Source organism: Nothobranchius furzeri, chromosome 12 (assembly GCF_043380555.1).
Source record: "Nothobranchius furzeri strain GRZ-AD chromosome 12, NfurGRZ-RIMD1, whole genome shotgun sequence".
NCBI classification, from domain to species: Eukaryota; Metazoa; Chordata; class Actinopteri; order Cyprinodontiformes; family Nothobranchiidae; genus Nothobranchius; species Nothobranchius furzeri.
Window position 1 is genome coordinate 32,779,479 of NC_091752.1, and position 16,162 is coordinate 32,795,640.

Consider the following 16,162-nt stretch of genomic DNA (forward strand, 5'->3'; position numbering starts at 1 on the left):
GGGGTTTTCCATTAGAGGGCAGTACAGAACGGGAAACAGGAATCAACATTTCAACCTTGAATTCATGCTGCACATTTAATCTGTAATTTAAATGTTTATGTGTTGTTTTATTTTCATCACAACCCCGTTTAATCCCTTCGGGGTAAATTATTATTTTTTTCCTTAAAAAGAGCATATGGTGGTGGCAGCAGTGCTTGTGCATATTTAGAGAAAACAGTTACTCTGACTGCAAAAAATATTCAGAACTTTGATTTTTTTGTTGTTGTTTTTTTTTTTTTTTTGACATTTTCCTCGCCAGGGTTTTGTTTTAGTGGCACTTTTTTGTTTTAAACCCCAAATTCTTGGTTTTCTTGTCCGTCTTGACCCAAACTTTAGATAGTTAGTCGTCCTCCTTCAGCTCAGGTAGCCTAATTATGCACCCTCCAACAATAACCTCGGCTCTAACCTTTACTAAACCAATTCAGCTGGCCTGCCTGCTGAATATATTTGAACTTTGCTGCATTTCTGAATTTCTTATCTGCCCAGTTTTGTGTGGCTGCCTCTCTGTGCTGCTGCTGGACTCACTCGCTCTGCCATTGGAGCGGCATCGCAGCGTAAATGTTGAGGCAGCAGACAGGCAGATGAAGAATGAGACTCAGTCTGTGGTTTCACAGAGGGCTAATGATGCCTGTGGTGACTACAGGCTACAGTCAGCCCCCTAACGAAGGGAGCTGTGACACAGCCACAAGGGGTCCCATTTAAGCCAGGCGCACTCTGAAGTGCACTGTAAGCACCCTCCTTTTTTGCTTGTGGCCAAGTAAATTCTATGGAATGCCACGAATTTAGCAACCAGAGCTACTGATGCCTTTTGAGATCTGGTGGTTGATGTTTTTAAACCAAGTCCAGCATCAAAGCATCGAGCATGTTGCTAGTAGTTGGCTGTGTAATTCATGAAGGTACTGATGGAGTCCCCCTAAACAAAAATCACATCCTTGTCTTAGTTTCTTTCACATTTTGACTGCATTTTATCGTCACATTTAGCACAAGTGTTGTGATTTTTCACCCTTTTTTGTCTTTTTCACCATAAAAGTCCACTTTTCTACGAAGCTGGCCCGAAGATGAAACAAAATGAGATGAAAAGACACTGAGACAATCTCATCGGCCACACTGTTAATCTTTGTGAAACCTTTCATTTTTGTCTGCCTCCATCTCACAAAAAGACTATATGAGTGCGTGTGTGTGCCTTTGTGCACGTGAGTGCGTGAGAACGTGGCCACGCATGCTGGTGTGTGCACATGTGTATGTCCATATGTGTGTGGGTGAAGTGGATGATATTGAGTCTGACTTCATAAATCACCCAGACACTGATAAACTCCCCATGCACCCACACACCGCTAATGGGCAACCCTTAAGGAGTGTGAGTGTCTCGTGCGGCGTTTGATTCAACATTTATTAACCCCCTCACACACACGCGCTCTCTCACTCCCTCTCTCTCTCTCACACACACACACTCATTTGAGCCCCAGAAAGTGTGGGGATGCGGTTGGTGGCATCCGCAGCGTTAGCGCAGGGTTTTGACCTGGCCTGGCTGTATTAATCATGGCCAATAGTGGTAAGATACATTTTAGCTTACAACAACTGCCTCTGCATTTCCTAACATTAGTTTCCTTCTCATAACTTATATCCTGTCTCCAACTCCCTGCTTCCCATCTCATATCCTGGCACCCCTCCTCATTATGGAACAATTTTCTGCCCCCACATCAAACACAAACACACTCCGCACTTCCATCTCCTTCTCTTCATATGTGTCGGCTCATAATTCTACCGTTATCTCAACCTGCACCCTTTGGAGCGAATCGAGAGCTTAACGGGGGACTCTGCAGAATGTATCCCAGTTCATAAATGCCTACTTTTATTCTTCCTGAGAAGTTGCTTAAAATAAGTAAAAAAGGCAACTTTCTGGAGCGTACTGAACTCATCTCAAAGCGGCGTGCTGCTGTTGTTGGGGAGCCAGAGGAGTATCCAGCAAAGAGATAGGCAACGTCCAACAGCCAGCCAGCAGACAGACAGATAGGCACAGGAATAGATAGCTGCATATACAGACATTAGACTGGGTTTTGGCTGCTGTATCAGGTTTCCTCCCCCTCTGTCTGCCGGGACAGCCTTCTCTCGGAGGCCCTGACACCGAGGCACCGCACAGCCAGCCACGACAGCTGCCACAGCAGCATCTAATACCAACACACTCCATGCTCCGCCACTACTACAAAGACAATGATCATTTCAAACATGGCATACTTTGGTGCTCTTGCAATGATCTTTGTGTTTTAAAGAGAGAGCAGGGGGGCATGGGATTCTTCTGGTGCCCCCCAGTTTGTTTCTTTAGGACAAAGAGGTTTCCTTGGACATCAGTTGGTTGAAGACGGTTGTGATAAGAAAGATAAAGTGAGGACTGTACTACATTTGTGTGTGTATAGCGTGTGCGTGTCATTGTAACCCCGTGAACTCAGGCACTGGTCTTGGGGGTCTCTAATTAAGACCGGCTGATGAATGGTCATACATTACAGGGGAGCGATTACCTCTGAGTGTGTATCCGTGCATGTATCAATCTGTGACTGTGCAGTGCAGTTTGTCAGCGTAGCGAGGAGAATGTCTCAGCCTGGAGAAAGTGCAGGTCTAGCCTTGGTCACGTTGATGGAGGGGCGGCACTTCAGAGGCTCCAGGACCCCATGGCACCAGTCTCCCCAGTCCCCCAGACAGACTGGGAGCATCTGGGCTCTGTCAGCGCCTCTGGCCCCTGCAGACTCCGATCTATATGACGGGAGAGAGGAGTGCAATGGATCAGGCTGAGGGAAAATATGAGCCAGATTCCTTGTGCAAAACACACACTTGGCCAAAGCATGTAATGTGTGTGAGTGGCTGCATGACGGCCTGATAGCAGGTCATTGTGATTAATTTTGTATGATGTGAGATGGAGGGTAATAAATTAGCGACTAATGCTTGAAAAGTCCCTCTTTTTATAAACCGACCAATTAAGAATTAATTAAAAGTTTGCTTCTAAAAATATGCAGAGCTGGTTCTGAGTGAAAACATCAAAATGTGACCGATGGATATCATTCCAGAGTTTCCTTGTGAAAGGGAGGAATGATTTCATCAAGTGGATAGAACTCCAAAGCTCTGCTACATGGAAACTGATCCCCACACCCGCCAAGAATAATTAATCCATACACTAAATTAGGAATATAAATCGTGGTCCCCATTTCACAAGGTCATTTTTAACTTCTCCCTTTACACTTTATTTAACTGTGTAGGAGACGGAAAAAAAACATACCACTACCCCTATCAATGTGCTTCGCTTATTATGATTGACGATTGATGATTAAGTCCTCCAGCTGACACACACCACCAAAACCGGTGAGTTGGAATTGGATGTGACACATACACAGTTCTGCGTGTTAGGTAATTCGCTGACGAGGGGCCAAATTCATTTATGGAACAGCGGTATTGGCAGGCGTGGACACTCTCTGCAAAAACAACGATAATCACAGAGGTTTGGCGCCGCGTGACAAGGACTCTTCAGGGAAAGGCCCTTACACGCTGCTTTGTTGGCCGTTCCTCCCCAAGATGGAGGGAAACATCCGCCACTGTTCTTAAAATGAGGTCTGCCCAGAGCGGGGGGGAGGTTTCCGTAAGGTGTGGCTGATGTTGGATTCACGTTGGCTGGAAAAAGCAGACTTTTCGGCAGTTTTGTCACTTGAGGAGAAGCAGTGATTTGTTTTGTGCGATTGATGACATAAAGGCACTGATAAATGCTCTGTAATAAAACATGAGGGGGACCCGGTTGCAAGACATTTAATCTCTTTTTCGCATTCTCCATTTTTTCTGCTAATGAGCCTTATTGACAATCAAACAGAAGCTGTCATCCCCCAGGATGCAACACTCCCAGCCCCTGCGTGTTTGTCATAGTGTCCTGGCAATCAGAGCCGCCTGCAAGACCAGGCTGGCAGTTAGTGGCTCTCACAGCAGCGCTGTCTGAAAATGGCACACTTCCTGTAGAGTTGCAGCTGCCACCTCTGCTACTTCCATTACTTTCTATAGCATGCAGATGTTGTATCAACATTCCCTGCCAAGGGGACTGCAATAACTGCGAGATTCATGCCATGTTTCAGAGGCACGTCAATTTCTCAAGTGGCACAATTAAAGAGGGAAATACAGTAACAGGTTTTTCACAGGCGCTGAAATCGGAAAAGGGCTTTTTCACGTTTTTTTTTTCTTCTTTTTTCCGAAGGAGGGCTGTTTCATAAGGGTTCAGAAATCCACCCAATTTTTACTGCCCTTTTCCTGAGTTGAGCTTTTCTGTGAGCCTTTGTGCGGCAGACCTGTTGTGACCCACAGCGGATATGGAAATGGGGCTAAGGTTTTATGGGCCAAACGGATTGGACACACTCAAGCTCAGGGGGCATGAATATTGGATGTTATTTCTGCTCCCTTTTTTATGTAATCCATTGCCAATACATTATTAATAGATGATATCATATCCAGAAGTACTGGACAAAGCACTACAGAGGACTACTATGAAAGGAGCTCTATATGGTGGAGGCTGTGGCAGAAAATACAGCTTAAGCGATATTATTTTATCACTGCAGCCCTCCGCGCTCTTACCTCACAATCCTAGCGCTGTAATTTTAGAGCTAAGTGAAGTTTATATGGAAGGAAAACACGGAGAGCAATGTAATTCTACCAGGGGTAAATTCTCCCCTTTTTGGGGTCTGAAAAGTGCTGAAACATTGATGAGGTATCAAATGACACCCAAATACAAGTTTAATGGTTGCCGAAGCACTGGGATACTTGGCTCATCCTTCTTGACTGCAGCGAGTGAAGTGGAAATCTTTGCATGTATCAGTAAGATTTCCACTGTCACAAGTTTTTCCTTGCAAAGCCGACTCCCGGTGTACAGCAACAGGGGAGCGTTGTCTTATCTGGTGTGTGGAGTCGCAGACAGGAGGCTCTGCTAAATGGGGACTGTTTAGTAAAATGGGAGGAGGGCAAATTCCCTGTTTTAATTCAAATCCTGGGGAAAAAAAAGGTTACACACCCTATTTGATTTATCCTAAAAATGTGATTTCTTCCAGAGCAGTTTTTACAAAAGCCTTTTCCTTCTTGTCAATAAACTTCTGGAGAGTTTGAGCCACTTTTTAATTTTCTTCGCTCAGCAGTTACACAAATCCTCTGTCAAAGAGCAAATCCTTGAAAAATGCTTCTCAGCACTGCCCATTGGGCAGGCGAGATAAACTGCCGTCCACCTCTTAATTTTGCACCCTATCTCCGTATGCGATAATGTCGTATTGCGTGAACGCGAAAGTCTCTAATCGAGGCCTATACCGGAAGAGGATGCGCGAGGTAATGTATATTCTCGTTTTAAGGTCAGTCTGAATTGTTTTTTCTCATGGGAAACCACAGATTGATAAAGAGCAAACAAAACCTCTTTTCTGAATGCTTGTCCTCCATGGCCTCAATGAAGGTTTCATTCCTTTATACCATCCAGCCCAATTCCCAGCATGCTCAGCCATTGTGGCGCTTTCAACTGGAGCTCTCCATTGACTGGCTCATTGTCCGGCCGCTCTTTTGTGCACGCTATCACCGGAGCACAATCTTTCACCTGAACAGCACAGGAGCGCAGTTTAGATGTGGTCACGCTAAAGAAGACAAACAAAAAATAAAAAGAGGCAAGTCACCCTCACAGACGCCAAGCGGCACAATTAACCCGACACTGATGAAGAAATACTTAAAACTTTAAAATCCTCCTGTGCTGCTTCTTAATAAACGCGGTTATTCGTCATACCCGGAGTGCCTGCGTCACGCAGAGATGTTCAATGTTACGACTCGGGCTTAAAAAATTGAGAGGACTTTTTTTTAAACCTTTTTTTGAAATATAACAATGCACGAGCAGATGTTTGAAGAGTGGCCCTCGGCAACACAAGGCTAGTTAAGATCGATATTGCTTTCAATATTTCTTTCCTCTGACAGATAACCAGTACTGAGGAAAGTCTTGATAAGAGTGGCAACATATGGACGCGGTAAGCCTTGCTCTCTTTTGATTGTGTGACCCCCTGACCTATGCCTGTGTTTGAGAGCGAGGCAGCCACATGGTACGGTGGGGGTCTGTCAGGCTCTGGTTATGGGGCATTATTGACCCAGGATTTATAAATATTTAATGCACACATTAAGATCATGGTGGAGGGTGGCCATTAGAGTTCTCCAATAAAAGAGGCTCTCACGATGATTGAATGGTGTGGCAGAGCTAGTGGCTGTTTGTTGGGTACAGAGAAACCTGCTGAGACTATATATACTGAACCTCGAGCTTGCCTGGCAGGCTTCACAGCTCTTAAAACGCACAACAACTGCGCTAACTTGTCACCCCCCCCCCTCAGTTCAACTTTTACCCTCGTAATTTTTCATTCTCTCCCAAGTCGGTCTCCTTTTTATATTAATAAAAACAAAGTCCGTGCAGTTTATTGTGTTTTATTTTTTAAAGAGGAAGGAACAGGCCGTAGCCAGAGTTGCATATCTGCGTTGGATAATGCGACGTCAGGAAGCAGGTGTGTGCCTGTCGTTATCGGACATGCGGGGGTTATCGGGGAAATGATTTGAAGCACAAGGCGGCTGAAAATGAAATCGCTGCTTTCAGTGTATCTGTCCTTTGCGCTATCAGCAGCTCCTGGGCTATCTCCTGCACCATGAGATCTGTGCATGCCGGCTGACATAATAAGCTGCGATATGCTGATTGCCACTCAGGTTGCTGTCATTTAATTGTGCATTAAAGGCAGACGTGGCCTCGGACAATGTTGCCTTGATGAGAAATTGACATTCTGTGACCTGCACTCTGCGACCACTCAGGATGCCAGATAAGACGCTCCGTTGTTTTTAAGGAGAACCACTGTTCTTCCCTCAAACACTTCTATCCCTCTGTTTGACCCACTTGATGAGTATAGATTTCACAGTGGCCCCCCTTTCAGCACTCAAACTATAAGAGGTTCAAAACGATACCAGCCCTTATAGACAAAGGATAACCTTGCTCTTTCAATGTATTGATTCTTTATTAACTAGGTGGCTTAATGCAATGAAATGAGGGATTTGAATGAGCCCCATTTGAGGTGCTTTGAATAAAAAGCTTGCACTGTTTATGAACGACTACAATGAGCCTTTGAAGCTCCACAGATGCAGGATGTGCTCATACAAAAACCGATAGAAATGGGTCACAAAGCTTTGCTGAAAGAATATGAGTAAAGAGCAGTTTTCATCTTTTTTATGGATGTTACACTTTTCCACAGGTTTCAAACAATTATCTCCATAGCAATGTCTAAACACTACATCTTACAGATGAATCACAGGTTCGTCGCCAGACGTGTCTACTGTCTCTCTTCTTGTTTCTGATTGTCAGTTTGTCTGCCATTCAAACTGTGCTTAGAACTGAAGAAAGTCCACAGTTGAGGAGCTGTCGTGTGTATTATTTTTTTTTACTGAAAATTTTAATAAAACATCATTTATTCATTTCTGTTTCCATTCCAAATGTTGACATTTTTAAACTTTCTTCCCTGTAAACACATTAAGCTATGTGGCAGAGTTGTAAGTGGTGATTGAAAATGGCTTCTATACATTCTACAAAACAGAAAAAATACAACCACAAATGAAGTGTTTTGTTTGGGTTTTTTTTTTCTCTTTTCTTCCTTTTTTATCTCCAAGTTTGTCCCTCATGCACATTAGTCTCTATTGGATCTTAACAACTATCATATGGGTCACAAACAATTTATTTGACAATACAACCAACAAAGTTTTCTCCAAAATGGTCTGTATAGATAATTTAAAATCAATATAAAAATAAACAATGAAGTTTGACTTCCCTTTTAAAAAAATGGACAGAGAGTCTTGACGGTGTAACACAAATTTTGAGGATACACATGAAATATATGCACATTGCATTTCATCAAATACAAAAAGAAAACAAATGAAGGCAACAGTTCTTGGCTGAATTATCTGTGCTGCATCACTATATTAAGGGCATGACGATTAATACATACATAATGAAAAGCAATATACAAAATTTCAGAGATAAATACATTATTTATAGTTGATATGTTACAAAATTTCCTTCAGTGAGCGCAAGTGTGTATTTGAACAAAAATGTGACAATGAACTACTTTTCTACATTCTCAATGGATTTTAATTTTTTTTATGTTTTTGTTGATCTAAAAGAACATGAAAAAGACAGATGTATAAATATTTAGCACAAGTTTGGCAATATCACAATAGTCTACAATTTTTTTTAACCACATATAAAACACATAAGGGAGTTGGAGCCAAAAGGAGACTGCTCCTCATCAACAAGAAACAGACTTCACAGTAGCCTAGGAATGCATTAATATACAGTGCTAGCAAAAAAGTTGAAAAAACATGGCAAAACACACTTGCTTAAAAGGAAGCTCTAGACGTGGAAGTACATCATATTCATCAACAGAGCAGTGTTTTGTACACATCAGTGTGCTTGTTGAGTCAAAGAAGTTTCTATTTTTTTATTTTTTTACTTTTTAAGATGATTTCTAGCTACAATAAATTACAAAATTTAAGTTAAAATGCAGGAATGAAACATGGTACAACATTGCCCGCCCAGCCCCTCCCCACTTTTTACTTGTATTTGTTTGTACTTTTTTTTTATTTTATCCATTTTCTAAATGATATATTTCATATTATTTTCCAGTTCGAACTGTCTTGGCCCCTGGTGTTATTTTGTCACACGTAAAAATACAAAAAAGTCACATTATGAAGACACACAGCTGCTGTGAATCTATTAAAAGAGAGCTGAAACCCAAAGAGAAAGGAAGAATCTGAGGCAAATGACTTTGTTGGCAAATGTACTGTACATCAGTGTCTTAACTTTACAACCAGATGGTGAGTCCACAGAGTCCTTTCCAGTTTTGACTGTGGTCCGAGGCCGAAGCACAGCTCAACAGGTATACAAAATAAACCCTTCATTGTCCTTTGTCCTCCTTAAGGGGGATAAAAGGTGGGGGAAAAGTACAGAAAAAAATTAAATCCCACAGAAAAAAAAAATATTGTTCCTCTTGAAATCCATTTTTCTGTAGGTTGTGAAAGTCATTAAAAAGAAAAATCTCGTTTTTCTTCCGGACGAGCGGTCGACTATACAATGCACCAACATTTTGCAGTGTGCTTGGGGGCGAGGGGGCGTGTCCTGTGAAGTGGTAGTGTGTCAACTGGTGCTTGAGATGACAAAAGTGCATTTACATTGGAGGGACAACCAAGCCGGACATGGCTAGGGGAGAAACAAAGACAGAGAAATAAAGATTAGTTCATTTGGCAAAATCAAGACATGGATATAAAATTGAAAAATTGCTAAAGTTGGTGCATGCATGTGTGTGTAATGCGTGTGTTGGTGCATGTTTGTTTGAGTGCAGCTGTCTGACAAAAGTGTGTGAATGTGCGCCTTAATGTGCCTGTTTGCGTATGAGCCTGTGAGTGTTTGCTGTGTCCGCCAGCCTGCTGCTGTATGTCCTCCTAACGGGGGAGAGTTTAAAAAAACCTCCCTCCTGCTCTGACATTTCAGCCCTCAGCACGCCAGTCCTGCTATGTGTGATATTTCTCCTGGCGTTGGGGTAATGGCAAACACTGGCCCAGACTCCCAGGAGACCCAGCTGTGGTGACGGCAGAGCAACAACACGGTCACTTCCCACAATGCCACAATTCCACAGTACTAGACGCTCCTCAGCTTCCACTCAGATTCATTCCTGTCACTTTCTTTCCCTCCTCTCCTCTCGTCTCTTTACATTCCTGACTCTCTGAAGCCGAGCAGCACTTTAGTCCTGCGCTTCCACATTCCGCAAGTCGTGCTTTTTTGTCATTATCCAAGAGAGATTAGGCAAGATCAAAGGTAGCTCCCGTTATTTCACCAAGACCATCTGCTTGCGATATCATTAGCAACTGTAGCTCGCCCTATTATATATTCAGTATTTTCACACGTTTTAACAATTAGTCGATTAGTGGAGTGCTAGGATGATATATTATTGCACTACTCTGAGTATATTTGTAGAGTCATGCTTGAAATGCTTTTAAGTTTGCCAGCGCAGATGATGGCAAGGCATTGCTCATTAATTTCTGCACAACATGTATTAATAAGTATGAACGTGTAGCAAGATGAACTTTAATTTCCCACTTCATTAGGCCCAGTGTTATTAATCTTGGGGCACACACCACAGCTAAGCTTGTTTTCAATGCAATCATGTTGGTCATGACACATGCACAAAACCTAATAAACATAATTACTAAAACAATTCAGCGATGGTCTCTTCCTGCGACATCAGAGCGGATCATTTTTATGTAAGGGCAACAAGGATGCATGTATGCCATCCTACACTAGTGTGTGTGCGTGCGTGTGTGTGTGTGTGTGTGTGTGTGTGTGTGTGTGTGTGTGTGTGAGTGTGTAAGAGAGGGAGAGAGAGAGAAAGAGCATGCTCTGTGGAAGTGTGTGTGTGTGTTTGAATGTAAACTGAAAGGTGTAAATTGGCCTGTCAAAATGCATATATTTGTAATGATTAATCCCTCACCAAACCGGACAGAGGCCTGAGCAGCGGTATCTGACCAGTAGTCCGTAGGGAAGGGATGAGGGGGTGAGGGGGGCTCACCTTGCAGTCCGTTGCCGTTGGCGCTGGTGCAGGAGGGGGGTGGGGAAGCCTGGGGTCGGACCACAGGGGCGAAGGCGCTCTTTTGTTTAACTGCGGAGACGACAGGGGGGACAAGAGGGAGGGAGGGCGAGAGTAAGATCGTGCTGGAGAGGGAGAGGGCAGTTGAGGTAAGAACGGGATAGAGTTACTGCCACGGGGACACTCGATCACTACTCACAGGCCCCTGTGATCAACATCTTGTCCGGCTGAACAAATACAGGTGGCATATAGTGAAGTATCCCTAATAAGTGTGTGTGTGTGTTCTCTGAAGTATGGAAACTAAACAAGCCCTCGTGAATGAGCTGTTATATGCTTTTACCATCAATAATGTTCTAACCCCGTCAAGAATAATTCCTAGAAGTGAAAACGAATGTGGGAGCTGGAATGAAATCAGCTGCAGCTTAGTGCTTCTACAGTGTGCAGGAGTGGCAAGCTACTTACTTCCATATGGGGAGTTGGCAGAGGATCCATTGAGGAACCCAGGGGAGCTTGGCACTCCCAGGTTCATACCGGCATTGCCGTAGCCATTCATGCTGTTGCTGACGGTGTTGTAGCTCGACTGCTGCGGGGTGCTGCTGGAGATGTAGCCCCGAGGGGACACGCTGCTGGTGTTCCGACTGTAGCCCACTGAATAACCCAAGTGGAAGATGGACAGGGACATTCATTCATTTATTTCTGTCTTCACTATTTTCAGGGAAATTTTCAATGACTAGTAAACAAGATAATCATGGGTGTACTTTAGTATGAAGAAATAATCTGTATGCTGGTTTATTATAAAGGGAAAGACAGAAATTAGTTGGACTCTTGCACTGTCTTAATGATTTCTGTTAATTCTGTGACTTGATGACATAAAGGGGAATGCCTTTTTCCTTTTATCCTAAGCCACTGGGAAATCTTCCAAGGACCAACTACAGTTCTGCTGCAGCACACTTTTCAGAACCTTTACGGTATAAAATCTCAGAAATCACCCACCTTGGTCGTTCCCTTGTGACTCGGACACATTGACCGCTAGCTGGCTGCTGAAGGAGTTGACTCCCATCATGCCGTGGGAGGCTGTGTTGGCGAGGGAGGGGATCTGGTTGTGGTTGCGGGGAACGCTGTACAGAGCCTCTGCAATGTCAGCTGCCCTCTTCAGAATGATCTCCTGAGAGGCAACAAAGAAGGTAGACTTTATTTTTTTCTAATTCTTAACCAAGCAGACGTTTGAAGCATTCTGAGTGCATTTTGAGTCCATTTGCACTGACTGGTTTTTTTTTTTTTTTTTCAGATATGTTTCTCACACCTTATGGTTAGATTATTAGAACATTTTTAATTGTTTAGCAATTAGCAAAGATCAACACCGGTTTAAAGAAGATACTGACCTGATTGTTGTGGGGCATCCCATAAAGAGCTTCAACGAGATCAGCCGCCCTCTTCAGTAACACCTCCTGCAAAACAGGGAGAAAATTCATGAAGGCTAAACTGATGAATGGTCCATAATTAAGTTCTATCCAAGATCCCTTCATATGAAATAATATGTTTGGGCAAATTATTTCACCTTCACTAATTCTGTGCATCTTTTGCTAAGACACTTGTTCAAAGAATTATCTCCTGGGATAATAGGGAGCCTAAGTCAATGAGTTGAATCAATGCAAGTCAACGAAGCTAAAACGCTGTTTTCTAATCCCGTTTGTTATGCGCCATGGATTTCACATTTGATGTTCGTGAGTTTTAGACACATTTTGATGCCAAGAAAGTGCTTATCTTCCAACAGCGGTAAAAGTTATTTTAGACAAATGTGTCTCACCATATTGACGCCATTGAAGCTAACGCGGAGAAGAAAAAGGCTGTGGGTTTAGCGAGCTTCGGATCTTTCTTCCAGGACAAAAGAAGGAGCGTTAAACGTGGCGAAAGCTAAAGCAAACAATCTGGCCATGTGGTAAGTAAGTGAGACCCTGCTGTGATGTCATAGATGCAACGTCTGATTTGTAGTAATTTTATTTTCGAAATGTTTACAAGCTATGAAATCTTAAAGTACGTGACAGAAGTAGTCGAAACTCACATCATTACTTTTCATTTAGACTGAAGTACACGTGTGATTAAGTGCACAAGGCTAAACGTTTATAGCTGCATTCGCTTGCTTTCATTTTTCCTTTGTTCCAGGGACCCACAAGACGGCCAGAAGCTCCCTGTATTGTGTGGATTTACCAAAGTTTGTGGATCTAAAAATAGATGACCCAATTTAGCGAAATTTATATGAAAATAATCATCATTATTATTTCTGAATCTAGATAAACCTTGGCACATTGCATAATGGTAGGCAGATTGATTTATTGGTTTATTTCCTGCTAAATATGGACCAAGAAAGTAAGTATATATTTTTGGGACTGGGTATTGTACCCACAGTAACAATAACACAAGCAGACTTGCACAACAAGGTTGCAAAGCGCGTTCAGAAATGTTTACATAAATAAAAGCCACCTTGATTTAAGAGGCTCCAGAGGTGCATTTATACAGCACTACCATTTTGCTCCTTCCAACCATGCAGAGCAGTGAATAATGTTCCCTATCTTAATTAAACTGGCATAGTCCTTTAAAAACAACACCTCACCCTGATTCTGGGCTTCACGTTTGCTCCGTAGTTCAGTGCCGAGTCCCTTCTCTTCAGAACAATAAAGTGAATTAGCTCTGGGTTAATCTAGTTCTGTTGTAATGACATTAAGGAATTTTTCAATTAACCTCTTTGACTGGCTGTTGCAAAGGACTTCACAAATGACTTCCCATCCAGCAAGAGCTGGGTGCTTGTGCCTTGGGGACACGGATGCTCAGGATGTGGTCTTATCCATGTCTGCATGCTTGCCCCCATTTGACAATGCGGATTAGCTGTGTTGCTTTGGCTCTTGACAGTGAAAATGAGTTGGCCCTGGATCCCGTTCCCCCCACTCCGTTTTGGGCTTTCAACTAGGTGGGGTTTGGCCTGTTTGTGCGTCTTTATCTGCTCTTTGAATTCAGCACTTACAATTAAATCCTTCTCGAGAAACCAGACTGCTCTCTTTGTTTTCCATAATACCGAAGGCAGTTTGCACTATGAAAACCCTCCCCTCCTCTTAAAGTACATTTAATCCGACCAAGGCGAGTTGCAGACATGGCTGTTGTGCGTGTTTTTAAAATGCTCTCTTGTCGTCACCTGCTGTAGAGCAGAGATTTGTCGACTGTGCTGTTAGAACTCTGGTTAAAAGCAATGCAAATCTGTCACTAGAAACATCTCAGATGGCGCTTGTTTTCTTCCCACATTCACTGTGTTTTCTTTTGCAGGCCTCGGTAATTTGTCTGAAGTGTTCCATCACTTGGCAATGGCAGTGTGGGATTAAGACGGCAGCTGCCGTAAATGAATGTAAACACAGCCTTCGCGCCTTCAAACAGCGGCCTCCAAGACTTGGCCTGCGTCTCCCAGGCACAGCGTATGTAGTGTGTACGCAGTGTGTGTATAGGCCCTTTCATCCTAAAGAGCATATCCAGCCCAGCCCTTGATTTATCAAGATGAATCACTGCAGAAGCCACTTGCAGCGTATGCCATGCTCTCTTATAGAAACATATCGCTTAATCCACCCCAAGTTACCGGATGGGTGGCTCTTAGAATGGGCATTTACCTCTGAAATTGGTGTGTATGCTCAACGTTGCATGCATCTAGTTTGCATACAAATAAAGAATTATGGTTGTCGTGAAGCAGGTAGACTAAATGAGAGGACCAGCTGTCTTGATGTGTTCTCATCAGGCAGAACAGATTTCTCTCTCTCTTGCTGAGTGAGATAAAGTGGTTTTCTTTCTTTTTTGTCTGCAGTTAATAATTACCAATAATCTATTCTATCATATTTCAAGATCTCCTACATGGCTCTCAATTTTAAACAACAATTAAAGCAATTAAGACTGTCGCGCTCGCAAGCCATGTTTCATTCTCCGTAAAATGTCCTTTCCCTCCTTGTCCATATGGTACTTTGCAGCAGTGACATAAGGACAGCTTGGGAAAAAAGGGAGGAGAGAAAACGATATTGCCTCTCATCCTTAATCTGTCGTTTACCGCGTGGTGTCTTAACTAACCAAGCTGACTCGCAGGGCTCTGCTTAAGTGGCAACCCAGTCATATCCGCGGATGATGAGAAGTGCTGCACCCAATCAAGGAAGAAGTTTGTTTTCTTCTGACGAGACGCTTTCATGCGCATCAGCTCACGCTGTGAATGCGATTAGCACGAAATAGTGTTCCGAGGGCATTTCCATGTAAATCTCAATGCTGCTCCGGTATAAGTGTAATTGGCTTTCTTGTCATGGAGACATATCTGAACACACCATGTTAAATTGAAACAATTAAAGGCTTCAAATGATTTCTGCTGTTCTGTGACAAATGCGTGACTGATTTCTACTATTGTTTGCAGCGCTTTGCATAAAGGTCTTGTGCTGCACAAATGTCTGAATGGGGCTGCTCAGATGACTGATCACCTAAGATTTAGAAGCTGCTTTATGTTATTGCTGGGAGGGGGGGGGGGGGGGGGGAGTGGAAGAATTGGCAAATGATATAAAAAAATATCTAGCAATAACGAATCCGAACGCGACTCTTCAAGCAGTAGATTAACACGGATGTTGTATTTATATTATCACAGTTAATAAAAGGGGGCCTAGGTTATGTAGCTTGGAGTGCTAATGCCATTATAAAACTGTAAGGCAATTACTCTGTTAGCTCTAGCCTGAGGTAATGAATGCATTTAGAAGCATAGGGCCATTAGATGAAGGTACTTCAAAGAGCACAGGAAGAGAGATTCATTTAAATACATGGGTAATTGCTTGACATGAGCACATTTGTAATATTTTTTCCTTGCGGATTAGACAAAGAATGGGAAAAGAATGGGCTTCTGCTCTTTTTAGGGAGAAAAGAAAAGAATCCAAAGCAATCAGCTTAATAATAAAACAATATTGAGTTTCCACTTTTAATTTCATAATGAATCTAATTTGTTACAGAAGGGAGAAATTGAGTGTGATATAATGTGATATCCAGTCTATTTGTCCATTACTGCCAGAGGGCACAAAATGGTATTATAAATTGTCTTTTTATAATATGAATAGAAAATTGTTTTATAACAAGATCTTAAAAAGGAGGGTGAATTCCAAAGTCTCTCTTCACTTAACGCAATGCCCGCAAACCAATCTCCTTTCTCATCACTTGACTGCTCACACTTATTACTTTCATATTCACCCTGGACTTTGCATTGAATTTTTATATCTGCACTCCTCCCACAGGGTCAGACTGTCATCTGCGATGTTGTCTTAGAATTACGAGGTAAACTTCAATCAGGGGCAGCTTCCCCCCTTTTTTCTCTGTGTAGCAACAATATTAGCGTGCATCCCTTGCTATCCATGAGCACTCCCATATTGGCTTTCTGTCTCCTTACAATTACCACGTGTCTTACTGGTCCCAGGGAGAAG

The 16,162-nt window shown here is 42.8% G+C and overlaps 1 protein-coding gene across 8 annotated transcripts in view; it reads right to left on the reverse strand.

The window, feature by feature from the left end:
* Positions 1 to 9,044: 9,044 nt before the first annotated feature.
* ebf3b (EBF transcription factor 3b) overlaps positions 9,045 to 16,162 on the reverse strand; it is a 65,584-nt gene continuing 58,466 nt past the window's right edge. For 4 of the 8 annotated variants that reach the window (XM_015944871.3, XM_015944870.3, XM_015944872.3 and 1 more), the window contains exons 12-16: positions 12,071 to 12,136; positions 11,682 to 11,853; positions 11,151 to 11,336; positions 10,671 to 10,760; positions 9,045 to 9,304 (exon numbers count right to left, since the gene is read on the reverse strand). In XM_015944871.3, coding sequence (XP_015800357.1) covers positions 9,273 to 9,304; positions 10,671 to 10,760; positions 11,151 to 11,336; positions 11,682 to 11,853; positions 12,071 to 12,136 — 546 coding nt within the window. In that variant the 3' untranslated portion in view covers positions 9,045 to 9,272. Of the gene's footprint in view, positions 9,305 to 10,592; positions 10,761 to 11,150; positions 11,337 to 11,681; positions 11,854 to 12,070; positions 12,137 to 16,162 lie in introns of all 8 variants that reach the window. The other 4 variants (XM_015944868.3, XM_015944866.3, XM_015944865.3 and 1 more) reach the window with 1 other exon arrangement.